Source organism: Gossypium arboreum, chromosome 12 (genome assembly GCF_025698485.1).
Source record: "Gossypium arboreum isolate Shixiya-1 chromosome 12, ASM2569848v2, whole genome shotgun sequence".
Lineage (NCBI taxonomy): Eukaryota > Viridiplantae > Streptophyta > Magnoliopsida > Malvales > Malvaceae > Gossypium > Gossypium arboreum.
The window spans coordinates 9196720-9217661 of NC_069081.1; the positions used below are offsets into that span (position 1 = coordinate 9196720).

The 20942-nt window shown below is 33.1% G+C and overlaps 1 protein-coding gene and 1 long non-coding RNA gene across 5 annotated transcripts; one reads left to right on the forward strand and one right to left on the reverse strand.

Moving 5' to 3' along the window:
* Nucleotides 1-3498: 3498 nt before the first annotated feature.
* Nucleotides 3499-5330, reverse strand: LOC108477278 (uncharacterized). Of its 4 annotated transcripts, XR_008275704.1 has the most exons (4): nucleotides 4934-5324; nucleotides 4307-4413; nucleotides 3874-4226; nucleotides 3499-3788 (listed from the first exon to the last, which is right to left on the reverse strand). It is a non-coding gene; the product is annotated as an uncharacterized LOC108477278 (long non-coding RNA). The 4 variants fall into 4 exon arrangements; XR_008275703.1 differs by having other exon boundaries at nucleotides 3874-4413; nucleotides 4934-5326; XR_001870228.2 differs by having other exon boundaries at nucleotides 4307-5319.
* Nucleotides 5331-14603: 9273 nt separating this feature from the next.
* LOC108479568 (eukaryotic translation initiation factor 3 subunit B-like) lies at nucleotides 14604-18507 on the forward strand. The gene is made up of 11 exons (XM_017782248.2): nucleotides 14604-14953; nucleotides 15032-15269; nucleotides 15361-15507; nucleotides 15994-16122; nucleotides 16233-16361; nucleotides 16450-16533; nucleotides 16618-16742; nucleotides 16843-17041; nucleotides 17129-17661; nucleotides 17799-17907; nucleotides 18018-18507. The coding sequence occupies exons 1-11, from the start codon at nucleotides 14832-14834 to the stop codon at nucleotides 18348-18350; spliced, it is 2148 nt and encodes a 715-aa protein (XP_017637737.1). The 5' UTR covers nucleotides 14604-14831; the 3' UTR covers nucleotides 18351-18507.
* The last annotated feature ends 2435 nt before the right edge of the window (nucleotides 18508-20942 follow it).

A 20942-nucleotide genomic window follows, 5' to 3' on the forward strand; every position in this document is an offset into this window, starting at 1 on the left:
CTATTGCAGGACACTTTTCAACATATGCGTTTGCTCCTTATCAGCTTTACAAAAGATGGTCCGATCATTTGAAAAGAAAATGTAAGATAAAGTGGGTGCTGAATGTGAAAGGCGAATAGGGTGCCATCTACTAAAGTCAATTGTTGCACGAATAGAATACGCTAACCATTTCATGCATAGTATGAAAAAATTTAGTGATAAAGGGCATCCATGTCTAACTTCTTTAGTTGGCTTAAAATTTTGAGTGAACTCCGTTCCAAAAAACCTATATAGTAGAAGTGGAGATAACAAACATAATCACTCTTCAAAGGGAACTCGGTACACCAGTAACTTGAAAATAAGCATCAATAAAATCCCATATTACCCTATTGTACGCATTCTCCAAGTCAATTTTTGCTGCCATCCAATCCTTAGCATTACACTTTCTCCTCATCGAATGAATAACTTCCTACGCTATAATTATGTTATGAAAAATAGTGCGACCTGCAATAAAGCTAACTTGTTCCTACGAGATGAAGTTAGGGAGAACCAGTTTAAAATGGTTGGCTATAACCTTCATTACCAGCTTATAAAGGACGAAGTAGAGGCTAATGGGACAAAATTAAGCAAAGCTTCCAGGATTCTCTGTTTTGGGAATAAGTATAATCAAGGTGTTATTCAACTCTGGGTCAATATCTCTTCCTACAGAAAACCCTTTAACCCATTCGCACACAGCAAGCCCAACAATATCCCACTGATTCTGAAAAAAAATAAGGCATGGAATCCATCACTTCCCAGATCTTTTAAAGGAGCCATATCAAATAATGCTCGTTTTATCTCCTCTTTCGGAACTGGTTTCCCCCAAAAGTCTACATTCAAATGACTTAACATAGGTAAAATACCCAGAGGAAGACTTATCGTGGAATCCGGTTATTCACCATAAAGTTGCTGAAAGAAATTTACTATCTCATATCTAAAAACATTTTGGTCCGAGCTCTACTCACCATTCTCAAGGCATAAAACATTAATCCGATTAAATTTTCTTCTTCGCATCATACAGCTATAGAAGAATTTTGTATTTTGATCTCCCAAAATGAAGCCAATCACATCTGGACTTCTGTTTCCAAAACAATTCTTCATAACTGATAACATTTTCCAATTTGTCTCGAGCATCCATTTTGATTTGGCTAGACGGTTAGAATCTGACTTCTCCATCTCCTTGTGAATGTTTAAGTGTGACTTGAACAATTGCTTTTTGCAAGTTCCTAAAAAGCCATAAATGGACCTGTTCCATTCGTTAATGCGGGAGGTAATTTGTGATAAGGAATCAGACATATTACCCAAGCATCTCTAGTTTGTCTTTGATAAAGGGTGGAAAGTTAAAGTGCTTCGTCCACCCAGCTAAAAAATGAAAAGGTCTACATCTTGCAAGATTCGACTCTTGTCCCATTGAAAGAAGAATAGATCTATGGTCCCATTTTTTTAATTCTAAATTTTTATCATTTTTATTGGTAACAATAGTTAATTAAATTTCATTTTAAATATTAAAATTTTCTATTTTTAATTTATATTAATCATACTACAAACTATCACAACTTGAAAAATTAAAATTTTATATCATATTTTTTGTTTCTCTAGTATTATAAAAATATTACTATTTTTATAATAAAAATTTAACAAATAAATATAAAATATTAAAATTGGTAAAAATAATTTATAATTAATTAATTAATTAATTTATATAGTGCATAATGTAGATTTAAAATAAGCTTCAGTTACTTATACATGATTTTTAAAATCAAATTTGAAGAGAAAACCAACATATATCTTTAGAATGGGCCAAAATTAAATTTTAAATTTTCACGATAATAAAAATATAATTTCACCATTTTAATATTTGTAGCTTTATAAATTTTAAAGAATTAAATCAAACTTTTATAATTTTTAGGGACAAAGTGCAATTTTATTATTTATAAAATTTAAAGGGACCTAAATAAATTTTGTTTCCATTTTAGGGTCAGGACCCCGACTAATCACTGGATATATCTTTTTTTTTGAAAAAGCACTGGAAATATCTAAATGTAAACAAATAGAGTGTTTCTATTGAAAATGAAACTTTGTAACAATAAAATAATATTGAATATAAAAACATAATAAATATTCATAAATTATAATTAGTTAAATTAAAATTAAAATATAAAAATGAAAGATCCATTTTGAATATATTTATTAGTTGATTTTATATATTATATAGATTAAAATTTTAAAATACAGAAGAATATCTATTTTAGTTGATTTAATTCTTGTACTTTAAAAGTTAAAAATTCAATCATCTTATTATTTTAGTTGATTTAATTCTGGCATATTGTAGGAAAGGAGATTAGTGATTACTGTTTGGAAGTCTTAAATAAAGGTTAGTCTTTGAAACCTTTAAATCATACGAACATAGTGTTAATTCCAAAAACTGCTCATCCGAAAAACCCTATAAATTTTAGACCAATTAGCCTTTGTTCGGCGTTCTACAAAATCACTTCAAATACCATTGCCAACAGACTTCAAAAAGTACTTGATTCTTGTATTGACCCAGCTCAAAGTACGTTTGTCCTAGGAAGGCTAATAACTAACAATGTCCTCCTAGCCTATGAAATTCTACATACTTTGAGGAACAAAAGGGTGAGGGAAAAAGGCTAATGGCTCTCAAGATTGATATGAGCAAGGCATACGCTAGGGTAGAACGGGGGTTTTTGAAACAAATGATGATCAAGATGGGATTAGATGTTGAATGGGTTGCGAGGATTATGCACTGTATTGACACTATTTAGTACTCGGTGGTCTTAAATGGAGCCCTAGGGATGGTCTTTACCCCAGAGAGAGGGTTGCGTCAAGGTGACCCTCTTAGCCCTTTATTATTTCTCATATGTAGTGAAGGGCTTTCTACTTTACTTAGGTTAGCAACCGAGGAAGGAAGAGTAAAAGGGATTAAAATAAGCAGACGAAGACCTCAGATCTCTCATCTTTTATTCGCAGACGACTGCATTCTGTTTGGGGAAGCGACTAAGAGGGGAACAACGATATAAGGGGTGTTATGGTCAATGCATCAATTATGGGAAATCTACTGTATTTTTTAGCTCAAATATAGTGGAGATGTTTCAGGTTAACATTTCAAATCAGCTGGGAGTTAAAAGGTCTAATAATTTTGAAAACTATTTGGGATTGCCAAATATGGTGGGCAGGAAAAATCTTAGGGCTTTTCAACATTTGAAAGATCGTATAAAGCTGAAAATTGATAGTTGGAGTACTCGTTTGTTATCACAAAGAGGAAAAGAGGTGTTCATTAAAGCCGTTTTACAGGAAATTCCAACATACACAATGGCATGCTTCCTATTATCGTTATCAATATGTAATAAGATGGAACAGTTAATGGCTAATTTCTGGTGGCAGAAGGGTCAAGGTCGACGTGGAATTCATTGGTGTCCATGGAATAAATTATGTGAATTAAAAGACTGGGGTAGACTTGGATATTGTAATTTAACTAAATTCAATTTGGCCCTCATCGCGAAGTAAGGATGGAGATTAATAGATAACCCTACATCCCTTTTAGCAAGAACATTAAAAGTCAAGTACCATCCAAATTCTGATTTTTTAAGTTCAGACTTAGAGAGCTTTACCATCATATACTTGGAAAAGTATATAGGCCGTAAAAAGACTTCTGCTTTCAGGTCTGAGATGGAGGGTGGGTAACGGGCGTAATATCAGAATTGAAGAAGATGTCTGGGTTCCAAACGTTGATGACCTGCTGGTAAAAAAACCTGTCAATAGGCAAAATGTCACAAAGGTCGAAGATCTTATCGATAATAGGAACAAAATATGAATATCTAAGCTAATTTCAAATACCTTCTCTGAAGAGGTTGCTCAAAAGATTATGCTAATACCACTGGCTCATCTTTCTCATGAAGACTTTCTGAGTTGGAGGGGAGAGGCATATGGAGAATATACGGTGTGTAGCTGATACAAAATTCTTTTACCAAGAAATGAAAATTACAAGCCAAGTGAGATTTACAAATGCTACAAAAAAAACTCTGGAATAGTTACCTCCCTTCAAAAATTAATATTACAGCTTGGAGAGCCACCCTCAACTATCTTCCTACTCTAGTAAACCTAAGAACTAAGAGATTAATTAATGAGGCTATTTGTCATAGATGCATGCAAGGGCTGGAAACCAAGGAGTATGTTCTTCCGGGATTGTGCTGTCACAAAGGAAACATGGGAAAAATTAGAGTTTGCATGGCCACAGTATTTTACAATCAGAGTTTATGGAATGGTTTACCTGGATCTTGCATAACAATACAACAGAAGTAGGTCAGATTTTCATCTATGCTATATGGGCTATCTGGTCAGCTAGGAACAAATGGATGCATGAAGGCCACAGGAGATCTGGAGCAGAAATAGAAAAATTCATACTGAAATATATACAGGAATTAAAAGACATTGAGAAAAAGGATCTCGCCTCGAATCTGGATTCCGAGCTATGGAGGCCTCCGAAACAAGGTTTTTTCAAAATAAACTTTGATGTTGCTTTTGGTAATAGGCAAAATAGATCATGCTCAGGAATTATAGTCAAAAATTTCAAATGGAAGTTTTAGCATCAAAAACAACAGTTCATACCGACATTTTTTCTAGCTTTGCGGCTGAAGCCAACGCATGCTTACAGGCAATTAAAGTGCGTAGAGACTTGGGTTTAAATCATGTTATTATTGAGGGAGACTCCTTGACAGTAATAAAGAAAGTTCAAAGCCAAAAAAGAGATAGATCAGAAATAGAACCTTTTATTTTCAATATCAAAGATGAGAAAGCGGTATTTTATGATTGCCAGTTTCAACATGTAAGAAGAATAGCGAATGTAGCAGCACACAATCGGGCATCAGAAGGGTTAAAAATAGACAAAAATACATACATTGCTCCTGTATACGTTGGAAAGGGTATTACTGAAGCGGAAATAGATCGGGAATGGAGATGAAACATCTGGAAATAGAATCATCACCAACTGCAATGCTAAAGAAGGAGAAGACGATCTCTACATCAGGAAACATACATGATTTTACAAAATCTTTTAAAATGGAAAAGAAGAGCGAAAATCAGATTGAGAACAGAATGAAGCAAGGAAGGAAAAAGGAAAGGAAAAAGGAAAAGATCAATAGGCATGGAGCAAAATCCTTTCCTTGGAAATCTGGAAACGTCTTTACAAAGCAATGGCAGATGAAATGACAAGACGAATACAGACTTTTGTGATTGGGCGAAATAGTGTCGATATTTTTAAAAAAAGTTTCTAGAGTTTTTGCTGTATTTTTTGTTTCTTCTCTTCGAGCTAAAAACTTGTTGGGCCAACTCTTTCTTTTTGTTTTTCTTGGACTTTTATCTGTTTTTCATGGTTTTTCTAATAAAGCCCAATCGGAGCAATAGTTTCCAAAAAAAAAATATTATTGTTGTTGGTAATTTTTTTGTTAAAATTTGTCAACTTAATATATTTATTTTCCGTCAATCATACGATCACATGGAGGTGTCTTAATCAACAAGCCAAATTATTTTATAAAATTATTATTATTTTAAAAATTAAAATATTTAATAGTCATAGTCATAGAAAATTATTTTAAACTTATGTAATCTATTATTTTAATTTACTTGTTTAAAACGTTTTATTAGAAAAACATTATAAACAAAATTACGAATTTTGAAAACTTGTAAAACAATATTCCCAATTTCTTATACTTTTAAAATGCATAAGACTTTTGGTAAATTACTTTTTATATTGTATATAAAAACATTTTTAGCAATAAATATAAAATAGTTTAATTTTTAAATTGGCTTTTGAATTTAAAAATAATGTACATAGACGTTTTATTTTTAAACCATTTTAAAAATAATTTAGTTTTAATATTATTGATAAAGTGATATTTCAATTTTATTTTTAAAAATATTTTTCGACGTTTTAGATTTAAAAATATTATATGTTTGAAACAGTAAGTAATCATTCATGTAAAATTTTGGAAAAACTTCAAAATTGTTTTAAAAATAATAGAAAAAAAGGAGATAAATTTCAAACTTTATAATAAATGTAGAGATAAAGTGACATAGGGCGAATTTGGATGGGCGGTGCATTTATTTGCGGTTAGTATAAAAATAGCGGTGGCGGTGAGATTAGATACTGTAGCAATACTGTAGCGTGAGACAAAAAGTAAGCTAAACACACCGCACCGCACCGCACCGCACTGCACCCAATTGTTCATCCAAACTAAACCTTAGTAGGCAAATAATCAAGTTATGATTTCAAATTTCTAAAGCATTTAAAACCTTGGAGGACTAAATTTATGAATTTAAAAACAAAAACCGAAAGTTATCTTAAGAAACATGTAGGGTCAAATGTTGAAATTAATTATTCTGAAATTTCGAATTTTCAAATAAATATAAAATAGGAAGGGCCTAGGCTGTAATTAAATAAGGTAGAAGGCCTTACGAAAATAATAAGAAAACACGAAGGGACTTATCTTGCAAATTTCTCCATTAACTCCAACTACAAAAGCCAAAATTTCATTCCATTGTTCATTTTCACGGTTTATTTAGAAAAACTATCATTTTCTTTTTAAATTTCCCTTTCTTCTCTATTTTGTCATGAGATTAAATCGGAAGAGAAGCTTTTTTTTAAAGAAAAAATCATTTTACATCTGTTTCACTTTATTTTAGTGGTAATTTTTATGTCGGAAAAATCATTTTTTTTTATCGATTTCCAAGATCATGTAGCTCAAATTTCACCAGAATATCAAAAGAATTTTCAAATTTTATTTTATTTTTATAATTTTTAAAAAATTATTTTTAAATCTAAGCTTGGAATAAAGTTGTTTCCTAGTGATTAGGGCTAATATGGTTGATCATTGAAAATTTTACCCATCACTTATCTCTGCTTTAAAAGGGTGAAGAATAAATTTTTTATTAAAAGGAAATAAACGATTTTCGTCACACATCAAAATCACCATAAAAAGTTGAAACGTTAGAAATGAAAAAATTCAAATAATATTATTTAAGATGATTAATTTACTTATAAAGGCCCATTTCCAAGTATATTTATAGAAATGAGTCAATTTTTACATTATTTATTGAAAATGATTGATTTTGTGAAAACGCATCCATGTAGGAGCGTTTTATAGTGCAATTTCCAGCAAATTGCGCCCCTGAGGGAGCGCTTTTGACATGTCAGCACAAAACGCGCTAACGTGGACGGGCTTTGCTGACATGACAAAACACTCATTCAGAGTTGCGTTTTGCTCTGTGTTTTTGTCCCCAACGGCTAATTTTTTTTACCGTTGGGGGGTCCAACGGTAAAAAAAAAGTATAAAACCGCTTCCTATTATTTCACACAAAATTTCTTCAAAATTTAGCAAAAAACTCTCAAATTGCTCCCTAAATTTCTCAAAGTTCTCAAATTTCTCCTTAAATTTCTCAAAGCTCTTTTAATTAATTATTTCCTTTAATTTTCTTTCTAAATTAGCATTATTTTTTATAATTTCAAAAATATTTGATCGTGTTAACAATGGAATTAATTCGTCTCAATTATAAACATAACTCCGTCGAACAAATGAAAATGGTAAGTGTTAATTTTAATTTTTAAATATTATTTAATAATTTTTTCATTTATATAATTTTAATTAATTTGTATTTTAAAATTTTTATAACAATCAGAATCGGGTGTTACAATGTTATATTTGTACTATGTCTGGTCCTTCATCACCATTTATAAAAAATTACTTGAGGGAAGCAGGTTTTTGGCACGTGGCCACTATAGGTCGGGGGTACAAGTTAGACTCAAAACCCATCAGCGCGTTAATAAAGAGATGGAGACCAAAAACGCACACATTTCATCTTCCATGCGGAGAGTGTACCATCACTTTGGTGGACATGCAGTTACAATTGGGATTGTTGATGGATGAGTCCGCACTCACCGGGTCCATTCAATTTGCTGATTGGGGAGCCGTATGCTACAATCTTTTAGGTGTGATTTCGGATAATATTTATGAAGGTCGGATCGAGATGAGTTTGTTACGAGACACATTCCCGGAGCCGGGGAATGATTCGACTGAAGTAGAAAGAATACGATATGCTTGGGCATACATCTTTAAGATAATTAGAGGTTATTTGATGCCGGACTTGTCACGAAACCTCGTACATCTGATGTGGCTGTTGAAACTCATTGATTTTAGAGCAGCTAGCGAATTTAGTTGGGGGTCTGTCGTGTTAGCAATATTGTACTAGAGACGTGCGGGGCGATGCCATAAAATAAAGCCAAATCGGAGGTTGTCTATCACTATTACAATAATGGGTTCGGTTTTGCTTTCAATTTTCTCGTCCTCGAGTGAACCACCCATATACATTCCCACTCATAACGAGGTAAAAATTTTATTTGATTTTAAAAGTATTACATAAATTTAAAACAAAATTGTATGCCAAAAATTTATTTAATTAGGTAGAACTATCCGGCGAGTTATATTGGGATACCGACCGCTCTTGAAGATATACGACTTCTATTAGACCAACAGTCGGAAGCGCAAGTAAGTATTAAATAATATAAATATACATAAAATAGTCGTTTCATATATAGTATTTAGTATTATGTATATAACTAATATTTTTATCACGTTCATATAGTTTCAATGGACACCATATGAGGATCCGGCAATTCGGGCAGTAATTTTGAATGAATTCTTTCAAAATTCGAACATTTGACATGTTAAGGGCCCATTAGTCAGTTATGCTACTGTTGAGATGCACTAGAAGAATAGAGTGTTCCGGCAATTTAGATTCTGACAACTAATTCTTGAGGCACTTGAGGTGCTCGATAAAAAGCACAAAGTTGACTTACGATAAATTGATACGAATTGGCCGGTATTTTATCAGAATATATCAAAATTTGGGAAAATCGATCATTGTCTCAGAGTTAACGTACACGCTGGATTACATGCCATGGTTTAGGATACATAACAAGCCATATTTGTTATCGAAAGAGCAAAGGCATCGACAAATCCTTATTGAAAGGGAACAACGGGGCCCTTTAAATCTAAGGAGAGGAGATGACAGCACAGGCTCATCAACAGTTCCCACATAATCACCAGGCTCAACGCCTCAATTGATGACACCCATAGCATAGCCCCTTCAGATTATGCCAGGTGCGTATCCTAGCCTTTATATGTATACTAACCCTTATATGTTTCCTTTTCCCAGTCCTATGCCAGGTTGGAATACATAGCCCGATGTATCGTCACGAGGAGTTTATCTCCTTACTAATCCCAATCGCCTTATGGAATTCAAACACCTTCGTCACGGGTGATCCAAACACCTCAACATTCTTTATTCTATCAATGTGGGTCATCCTTTTGACATTCACAACCGGAGCAACCACAACCCTCGCCAAAAGCTGAACTAATGAGGAATCCAGCACGTAATCATCGAACACCCTTATGTGGCACTGATTTCAACTGGCACATACATTAATTTTTTTAATATATTTGTAAAAACTATTTTTATTTTAGGTCATTTAATAAAATAAAAGTTGTTTTTAATATTTTAATAGTAAATTATTTTTATATTTCTAATAAAATAGAAGTTATTTTGAATAAGGCGTAATAGAAATAATGCAACATAATTTCATTACAACAATTATCAACTATTTCGGTTTAGACATGATCGAATTGTATGACTTGGGTTCCTACACCATCCGCACAACTTCTGTTGGTTCGTTCTTTCCCAGATATCCATATTATTACATATTCTACTCGAGTAAGGTTGACTTTTTAGTTTGCGACGCAATTCTCTATCCGATAACAACTTAAACGGAGCAAGCGATACAAACAACCACTTACATTCATCTGAGACCAGTGGGAATATATGTCTCCATACATTGTACATGTATTCTATTTTATACACTTCGTCGACATATCGAATAGGATCCAAACAGAGCTTCTGACAAGCTACAATTGCATGAGCGCATAGATAACGAAGTGCATCAAACGTATCACAATCGCAAGTCTTATTTATCAGGTGCACATGATATTGCCCTCTAGTAATACATTGGTTCGACCTATCAAACTCCATCACATGAAACCATAAGTTGTCGCGATCATGACATACTATGTGCATGGTGTTGGCTCGTGCATTCGTCTTGTTAATTTCTTACAATACCTTCCAGAACCATACATGACCTCCCTGCATTTGGCCTTTATAACTCGCTGCTCGTTTTAGAAATAGTGTCGCCAAAAGAAAATATGTCTCTCACACAATCGAGGTTATCGGCAAATGACGCGTTCCTTTTAGAACATAATTTATTCATTCAGCCAAGTTTGTGGTCATATAACCATATCATAAATCATCGTCGTATGCTAGTGTCCATTGTTCGAAAGGTATGTTATAGAGATAGTCTGCGCCTTTATCGTTAACTGAATACAAAATCCCCAACATATCATGAAAATGATCCTTATTGATCTCGTACCCTGCCAATATAAGTTGATAGCGAAAATTACATACCACTGTTCCATTCAGAATAAATTGAATATTACAAATGAAATTATATTAATAGAGATTAAATACCTATGTTGGTCACTTGTCGTCGTTCAATGGTAAACCGATATTGCCCATAGTAGTTGGACGCAACATGGTTTAGACAATATCGATGGTGCGTACAATCCAATAGGTTTCTTTGTCGCTCAATTACGACTAGTATTCCAATACCCCGATCTGATATAATGCAGATATCAGGTTGGGGGCATACATGCCTTTTTAACCTAGAAAGAAAGAAATATCAGTCATCACCTGACTCCCATGGTGTTATTGCAAACGCAATTAGAATGATTCTCCCACTGCTATCATGTGCCACAGCTAGCAGTAGCTGATAGGTATATCTATCATACATCAAGGTACTGTCAATTGGTACCAATGGCTTGCAGTACACAAATGTATCCTGACATTGCTTAAAGCTTCAGCACTGACGCTTGAACACTTGGCATCCACGGAGCAATCGGTCGTTGTAATACACAAGGACCGTTTCAAGGTCTATTATACAACTTGGGATGTACCTCTCTAGCACCTGCCACCACTACCACACCTCATTATATGAAACGCTCCACCCACTATGCATCTTTTCCAACGCCTTTTACTTAACTATCCAAGCCTTGCGGTAACAGGGTGTGTACCTCAAATGGCTACGAATATTGGTAATTAAGACTGACACAAAAGTATTGAGATCTGCCTTCAAGATCGGTAGTATTAAGCTAGCTATCATACATGATTCTATCTTGAGATGAACTTGTGAAATACCTGTCAACGAAGTATGTTAAATAATGCAACATTAAGTAATAACATTATTATTCAATAACCCTAAACACCTAGTGATACTACACTAGAAACACAGGTATGTAGACCTTTGTACTTTTTTTTTATCTTCTACAAGCCTGTCTTTTTCCTAAAAGAAGTCATGATTTTCTATAAATATGTATCGTTTTGCACTGCACACTTAGCCTCGAACTTTTTAGATTTGGATTTTAACCACGTTGTAGTTAACCCCGTGATTGATGATATGTTGTTTCAATGTACCAAGAAAACAATTCTTACTGGAAAACTCTTTACCAACTTCCAATTCACCCAAATCCAATGATGATTTTATACGATCACACTTTCTGTATGGTAGATCTGGAAACTTCAATGTATCATCTGCCAATATATCGACATTATGCATGTGGACTGGAGGTGAGTACGCCTTAAATCACAGACCTTCTTTTTCTTCTTCATCTGAACCCCCTTCAACATCTTTAGGTTCGGATGGAACAGTCTCTGGTTCAAAAAATAATACAACTTCTACACCATCAGGGCTAGGCTTTCGAGGTGGATCCATATCGGACTCATTATCCAACCCACCATCATTTGTAACGTACGAGGTCCACTCGTCGGTGGACGTTGTAAGAAGTACACAATTCCTTCTTGTGGACATTTCTTAACGTCCCCAATCATATGTGGATTGCCAACCACTAGAAGTTGATGTCATTCCCCAATACATATTTCTAGTATCGAACATTGACCCACTGATGTGCATGTCTCATCCACTAACCGAGTGTCATGTAGGAGTTGTGTATTCATACTACGACCAAACACGGGCGCTTCCGTGCTCTGCCTCCCATTAACGGAGTGTCGGGTAGGGGCCGTGTCTTCCTTTCGAATAGCAGTAGATGTTGAAGTCGCAAATGTTTAATTTGGAGATGAAAATTGTACATATAACTCAAGATAGAGTGATTCGCTAGCGAGATAAGTTTGCACCATCGCCTCAAAGCTACGACCATCTTTGATATCAAATGAGTCATATGTCACAGGATCAATCGAAGCACAAAATTGATACTTAATAGAAGAAACCCTCATTAGCGTCGTTCCGAAGATTTTGTGCCTAATTTTTTTACGAAATTCTGTCAAATCTATAGTCTGTTTAAATACTATTCGCGTTGTGTTCTCAAATAAAAAAATAACGTCGTTCTCAATGTCACGGACCTCATCATCCTAGTAAATAACATCACTAATACGTTCACTCATATTCAAATTCTATTCTGCTTAGCCTCTCTAGTTTTTCTTGCTGTAACTTATGTAACCTGAGAATGAAATTTGACTCATTTATAGCCTAAAGCCAAACATGAACTATTGTAGAAAAAGAGCATCCACGTGAGAGCTTTTTTTCAGTAATTTTGCTGATAGTGCATCCTGCTTAAAGCATTATGGAGACTATTTGTTTAGAAACGTCTTCTCAAAATTATTTTTTTAGGAACTACTATAGAAAAAGAGCGTCCATGTGGGAGCTTTTTTCATCAATTTTGCTGACAGTGCATCCTACTTAAAGCGTTTTTTACACTATTTTTTCAGAAACGTCTTCTCAAAATTATTTTTTCAGGAACTACTGTAGAAAAAGAGCGTCCACGTGGGAGCTTTTTTCTTCAATTTTGTTGACAGTGCATCTCGCTTGAAGCATTTTTGACACTATCTGTTCAGAACTGTTTTTTCAAAATTATTTTTCAGGAACTACTGTAGAAAAAAAGCGTCCATGTGGGAGCTTTTTTCAATAATTTTGCTGACAGTGCATCCTGCTTGAAGCGTTTTTAACACTATTTGTTTAGAACTGTCTTTTCAAAATTATTTTTTCAGGAACTACTGTAGAAAAAAACCAAGATCCTTATTGTTAATATAATTTTCCCTAAACCTTAAACCTAAACCCAATATTATTTTAAAAAAATTAAACCAAAATTTAATTAATTTTCTTAAAAACACTAAATCCAAATTTAATTAATTTATTTAAAACCCTTAAACCCTAATTTAATTAATTTATTTAAAACCCCAAACCCTAATTTAATTAATTTTTAAAAAGAACACTAAATCCTAATTTATTTTTAAAAATTCCTAAAACCTAAAACCTTAAATTATTTTAACAAAACCGTAAACCATACAAACCTAATCTTAAAAATCCTAAACCAAAAAACCCTAAGGACTAAACATGCAAAAGGCCCTAACCTAGAAAAAACAAGGAGCAAAACGTAATCCTGAGGGAACGATTTTGCCACGTCAGCAAAGCGCATCCACGTCAGTGCGTTTTGTGTTGACGTGGCAAAATCGCTCCCCAGGGGCTCGTTTTGCTAAAATTTCACCCTAAAACACTCCTATGTGGACACGTTTTGCCAAAATCGGTCCTTTCCGGTAAATAATGCAGAAATTGACCCATTTCTGTAAATATACTTAAAAATGAGCCTTTATAGGTAAATTAGTCATTTAAGGCATTCATTTTTTGAATTTTTAAAATTAATAAATTTATATTTCTAGTGATTTTAATTGTTATTAATAAATTTATATATCTAATGATTTTTATCTAGTGATTTTAATTGTTATTTATAAATTTATTAATAATAAACAATTTATACACCTCCTATTTCTAAAACTACAAATTTACATCTAGTTATTTTTAGAATTATATAAAACTACATATTTATTATTTTTATCTAGTGATTTTTTTAAATTTTATAAAACTATAAATTAATTATTTTTAATTGTTATTATTCAATATATATATATATTGATTTTAAGTAATATGAAGCTATTCAAGTGTCATCTTGACAATTTATGTATCATTAAAATCACACTAGTCTTAGTATTAGGCTTTGCAATATATATAGTACGATTTATATTTTATCAATTCAATCACCATATTTTATTCTTCATTTAATGTCTGAGTCTGTCTCTATTTAAGGTTTAAACTTAACTCATTTTTAGTTTGTAATATTTTATATTATGTTATTTTTATATATTATGTAATTAGTAATAACTAAAAATTAAATTTATAGTAATAAATAATACTACTATAATATAAATATTAAAAATATTAGGATAATTTTATATAAAATTATTAAATATTAAATTTAAATAATATAAATATATTTTTTTAAAATATGGATAGGCTTATCATGATTAGGGTTAATTATTTGTAAATATGTAAAATTTAAATAAAATTGTAAGCTCATATCTTTTACTAGACTGATCTTATATAAATATAAAATACGTTAATATTATATTTAGATCCCGTGTTATTCAGGAACACCTGTAATAGGGATGAGTCCAAGAGTAATTGGGCTGACAACTCCACTCAATAGTCATCTGAAAACCCTAGAGAGAATGGAAAACCAACCCCTGTTTGCACTTAAATCACCCAAAAATTTTGTAATTTTTTTTCGTTACTTCAAGCTATAAAAAAAAAAACACTCTCTCCTCCATCCGATCCGAAATAGTTCACTATGGCGGCGGAGGTGATGCTAATGAACGAGATAGAGGCGAAGGCTGCTAGCATGGGCATCGATTTGAATATCGATTTCAATTCCATTCAACTTCCTCGTGGTGAAGATTGTGGCATCGTCAGGTACTATACTCGATCTTCTTTCTAATTTATTTATTTTTTATTTAAAAAAATACAAATCTGATTTTCACTTTTGGATAGTGATGATGAGGATGTTTACCATGACGATCAATTGGAATTCGATTCCGGGTTTGGAAACGTTATTGTAGTGGATAATCTCCCGGTTGTTCCTCGTGAAAAGTTTGAGAAACTCGAGGGTGTCATTCGGAAAATCTATAGTCAGATTGGAGTCATTAAGGAGGATGGTCTTTGGATGCCTGTTGATCCTGAGACTAAGAAAACCCTAGGTTATTGTTTTATAGAGTACAATACACCACAGGTTCGACTTTTATGGCTTTTGGATTTTGGTAATTATGTTCTCTTACCTTTCAATTTTTTATTTGCTTTTCTTTGATTTCTTATGGATGTAGGAAGCTGAGCTTGCTAAGGAGAAGACCAATGGGTACAAGTTGGATAGAGCACATATTTTTGCTGTTAATATGTTCGATGATTTTGATAAGTACATGAGAGTTCCGGATGAATGGGCTCCTCCTGAGATTAAACCCTACACGCCTGGGGTAATATTTTCAATTCAATGTTTTGGTAGTAAATGTATTTGGTTTACGTTTCCTTGCAATGGCCATACAGACCCATATGTAGTAGGAACGTTGATTAGCTTTGTTCTAACATATACCGACTTGATTGAAACATTGATAATAAGCTGCTGATAATTTGTCTGATCTTGGAGTTTGTAGCTATGGGGTCTTACTAAATAAAAACATCTAGAATTTGTAAAAGATGGTTTGATTTAATTTGAGCCAGGATCAGTGCTGAATATTTGAAATTCTTCTATACTGGCATACTTGCTTTAAGGTTTTAGGCAAAAGTTAACTATTGCAGTTTCTTCTTTTGTGGCATTATGTTGAATTTATTGCTATAAGAGTTGTGTCTGCAAGTACTATTTAACCATCTTATGTGCCAGTTAATCTCAAGTCTTTAAACTCCTAACACACAAAGCCTGTGTTCTCTCTGAGCTCCTGTTTATTACTTTGATGATGTTACAGGAAAATCTTCAAAAGTGGCTTACTGATGAAAAGGCACGAGATCAATTTGTAATTCGTGCTGGCACTGACACTGAAGTTCTGTGGAATGATGCAAGGCAGTCTAAAACCGAGCTCGTTTACAAACGCACTGTAAGTAGTTTACCCCTTGTATCAAATACTGGAGCTTGGTTATCTGTTTTTCATTTCCAACAGCCATTTTTTAATGGATATAATTGGTTATAAAATGTTTTTGCATACAGTACTGGACCGAAAGTTTTGTGCAGTGGTCTCCCCTGGGGACATACTTGGCAACAGTTCACAGGCAAGGAGCAGCAGTTTGGGGAGGTGCAAATACATTTAATCGTCTAATGCGTTATGCCCATCCTCAGGTCAGAATTAGGCCTTTTTTAACATTTTCTCCCAAGTTTTCTTTTCTCCTTTTCCTCGTTTTAACCTGCAATGATATTGATAATACAGGTTAAGCTTATTGATTTTTCTCCTGGTGAAAAATTTTTAGTAACCTACAGCAGCCATGAACCAAGCAATCCTCGTGATGCAAATGTGAGGTTTTCAGACTCATCTCTTGTTACTTAAATCCTGTTCTCTTATTCCAATACAGATTCTGATATAACATTTTGCATTCAGAGGGTTGTGATAAACATTTTTGATGTGAGAACCGGAAAAGTGATGAGAGATTTTAAGGGAAGTGCTGATGAATTTACAATTGGAGGAGCTGGTGGTGTTGCTGGAGTTTCTTGGCCTGTTTTCAGGTGATTCTTGTCTTTTGTTTTAATTTTATCTTCAACCGTCTCCTCTCTTCTCATTTTTGGTGAGCATGCTTGTGTCTAAAGAATTAGAATTGTCTTCCAGATGGGGAGGCGGAAAAGAGGACAAGTATTTTGCCAAACTTGGGAAAAATATGATATCTGTTTATGAAACAGAGACCTTTAGCCTTATTGACAAAAAATCTTTGAAGGTTGAAAACGTTGTGGACTTCAGTTGGTCACCAACTGATCTCATTCTTGCACTTTTTGTTCCTGAACTTGGAGGTGGAAACCAGCCTGCTAGAGTAATTACTTATTCTTTTGAAAGGCTCCATTATTTTATGAGTTTAGACTTGATGTCAACTAATATGCGACTTGCATGTATTTCTCAGGTGAGTCTTGTTCAAATTCCCAGTAAAGTGGAATTGAGGCAAAAGAATCTTTTCAGCGTCAGCGACTGCAAAATGTACTGGCAAAGCAACGGTGAATATCTTGCTGTAAAAGCTGACCGATACACAAAAACAAAAAAAAGCACTTATACCGGTTTTGAGCTCTTTCGCATCAAGGAAAGAGACATACCAATTGAGGTTTTGGAGCTTGATAATAAAAATGATAAGATAATCGCTTTTGCTTGGGAGCCGAAGGGGCACAGGTTTGCTGTTATACATGGGGATAATCCAAGGCCTGATATTAGCTTTTACTCGATGAAATCATCGCACAATTTGGGCCGCGTTTCAAAGCTCACTACTCTGAAAGGCAAGCAGGCAAATGCGTTATTCTGGTCACCTGGTGGCCGTTTTATTGTACTTGCTGGATTGAAGGGGTTCAATGGTCAGTTGGAATTCTTTAATGTCGATGAGCTTGAAACAATGGCAACTGCTGAACATTTTATGGCCACAGATATTGAATGGGATCCCACTGGAAGGTAAGCCAATAAAAATTGATGACATTTAAGTGAGCTGAGATGCCTTACTGTTTATCTTTTTTTTTTTTTAAAAAAAATAAAACATTTATTATTCTTAAAATTTTATTCTAACAATTGTTGGCTCTATTATTGTAAAGATATGTTGCAACCGCAGTAACATCTGTTCATGAAATGGAAAATGGTTTCAATATATGGTCCTTTCATGGTAAGCTACTCTACCGGATACTGAAGGATCATTTCTTCCAGGTAATTGAATTATTGTACATAATATAAAAGCATAAATGGTTGGTTGCAATTAGATGGTTTATTCTGGCATTGCGGAATCATGATTGTGGTTGTTTTGTGGAAAATGACAGTTCTTGTGGCGCCCAAGGCCCCCATCCTTCTTGAGCGCTGAGAAGGAGGAAGAGATATTAAAATACTTGAAGAAGTACAGTAAGAAGTATGATGCAGAGGACCAGGATGTTTCGATGCTATTGAGCGAACAAGATAGGGAGAAGAGAAGGATGTTGAAGGAAGAATGGGAGAAGTGGATAAGCGAATGGAGGCGGGCAAGTGAGGAAGAGAAGTTGGAGAGGCAGAAGTTGAGGGATGGAGAAGCAAGTGATGAGGAAGAGGAGTACGAGGCCAAAGAAGTTGAAGTTGAGGAAATCTTGGACTTCTCCGAAGAAGTCCTTTTTGAAGAGTGAGTTGATTGGGACAAGATTTTTCAGTATGTAGGAGTGGAGTAGATGATATTTCGGCTATTTTTATTTTAGAATTTTGATCATCGCGTTAACACTTTGTGTTTATTTATAAATGATTGTGTGAGGCAATGCAAAAATTAGTCCCTGCATATTTTTCCGACTTGTTTTGACTGTGATACCGGTGATTTAGGCATTTTAGTGAAAATTTTCAACTAATATAATAAATAAATTTTAATAAGAACTAGAATCAGATTTTAAATGATTATATATTATTTAGTTTTTAATAAAATTTTAGTTAATTACTGCTATTTTGTTTCTGATAGTTTTTCACTTTAATTTTTAATACGACATTTTCAATTCTTAAATAAAAGGGTCAATCGGTTGACTACCGAATTAAAATTTAATTAACAGTTAAATTGTGAATTAAATTAATATAAAATTGAAAAGATAAAAAATTGAAGGGAGGGAAAATTAGAAGGATGGAATCTTTTTCATAGGTGTACTTGGATAGAAAAGACGGAAAAATAAAAAGAAAAATCAATGTTATTTTCTTCTATTGTTTGGTAGAGTTAAAAAGTGAAAGAAAAGAAAATAAAGCAATTGAAAAACGTATAATTTGGACTAACAAACGCTTCTCTCCCAAAATTTTCTCCTCTCATTATTTTAATTTGAAAGAATTAATTTTTATGAATTAGGATTAAAAATGATCACCCCCTTCTATTTTCTTTCTTCTCACTATTCTTCTTAGCCGAACACACTCCAAATTTATTTTCTTCCTATTTTTCCATTTCCTCCTCTCGTTCCGCAACTTTTGCACTCAAACACGCACTCAATGGATAACATTACTAAAGAAAACGCAAGTTATTTGATTGTAACTAGTCTAGGAATCCTATACAAACCGAAAATATGCTATATTCGTTAGTTGAGAAATTGAATATATCAATCCCATCAGTATGTAAATCCATACATGTTCTATTATTTAATTTACTTTTCATACTTAATAATTGATTCATTTTATACCCTAATTGTTATCATTATTTTATATTAGCAATTATCATGTAAAACATTGAAAAACTTGAATTTGTGGTCCTCAACATATCAAGCAAGAATTATTTATCATGAGTGTTAAATATCGAAATTCATTTAGACATTAAAAGTCACGGGAATACAATTATGCATGGGATTGAGAGATTTAAATAGGATAATGCCTAATTTGTGATTTTCCTTTTTCATTATCTTCATGAAGGATTGAAAACAAAATATTTGACTATAAAAAGTCAACTTGAATTGTGGAATAGCCTAAAAGAAAGATATGACCATTAGAAAATGATAATTCTACCAAAAGCTCGTTATAATTGGATGAACTTAAAATTGCAAGACTTATAAAATAGTAATTGAATATAATTTCACAATATTTAAGATAAATTCTCAATTAAAAATATGTGTAAAAAAATAACCGATGATAACTTATTGGAGAAAACTTTCTCAACTTTTCACGCATCTAAGGTGCTCCTGCAACGACAATATCATGAAAAAAATTTAAAAATATTTTGAATTAATCTCATCCCTTTTGGTGACTAAGAAAAATAAAAATGCATTAATGAAAAATCATGAAAGTCATCCTGCTGGTTCAACTTCATTCCCAGTAGTGAATGCAACCATACATAATAATAGAAATGAAAGAAATATGGTCACAGTTGTGGCTGTTGTCATGGATATGGTCATGGACGCTATAATTACTATTATCATGATGGTACTAATTATTATAACCACCAAAAGAAAAATAAAAGAGAAAAGATGAAAAGGATGATGGTCCAAGCAATCTTTCCAAAAACATTGAAAATTTGTGCCATTGATGCAGTATGAGTGTGCATTAATGGTCACATACCTGTTGTACGCCTGAACATCTTAATATGGGTGCTTTTCACTGATCTTGGCTATTGGACCTAGATTGACTCAAAAATTTGAGACATTAATGTGATTGTTTGGATAGATAACACATTGAATAAGTACTAAGTTGAATTTATTCTAAATTCGTTTTTGGCTTAATTCACTTATGACGTGGTGTAATTTACCTAAGTTTTGAGTAAGTGTATAATCATTCATGTATGACTCATATTCTTTTATATATTAAAAACCTCTGCTCTTAAGATAGTTGGCAAAAAAATATTATGTTGTGTACATGACTTAAACATGTTATGGTTTCACTCACAATAGTGGAATCATAGCTTGATAAAAAAGAGTAATCGGTACCTCTCATCGGTATTGTATATGAAAATGGAACATTGTGATGAATTATTTGTTTGAGACAAATGATTTAGTCATTATTGATATAGATAATGATAATGTTTATTGTAGAAGATACAATAGTGATAATGAGATAAAATGGATCAGATTAAGTGAATGGATTTAACATAAATGGATCATGAATATCTTTTAAGGGTAACACATGTATGATAATGTCATTAGACAAAAACTTGATTTAAGTAGTCTTAGTAATGGTATATAATGAGGAGTTCAATCACGGTATTTTTAATGGATTGACTCCATGACCCAAAAAAAATTTGTAATTAGTAGATGAATAGTCAGAACTTA

What these genes read in the sequence shown, in the direction of transcription:
- LOC108479568 (XM_017782248.2), top strand. Translation starts at nt 14,832, where the DNA reads ATGGCGGCGGAGGTGATGCTAATGAACGAGATAGAGGCGAAGGCTGCT. An exon ending in TGCGTTATGCCCATCCTCAG is followed by an intron (nt 16,362 to 16,449) that starts GTCAGAATTAGG and finishes TTGATAATACAG; the next exon opens with GTTAAGCTTATTGATTTTTC. An exon ending in GTGGAAACCAGCCTGCTAGA is followed by an intron (nt 17,042 to 17,128) that starts GTAATTACTTAT and finishes TGTATTTCTCAG; the next exon opens with GTGAGTCTTGTTCAAATTCC.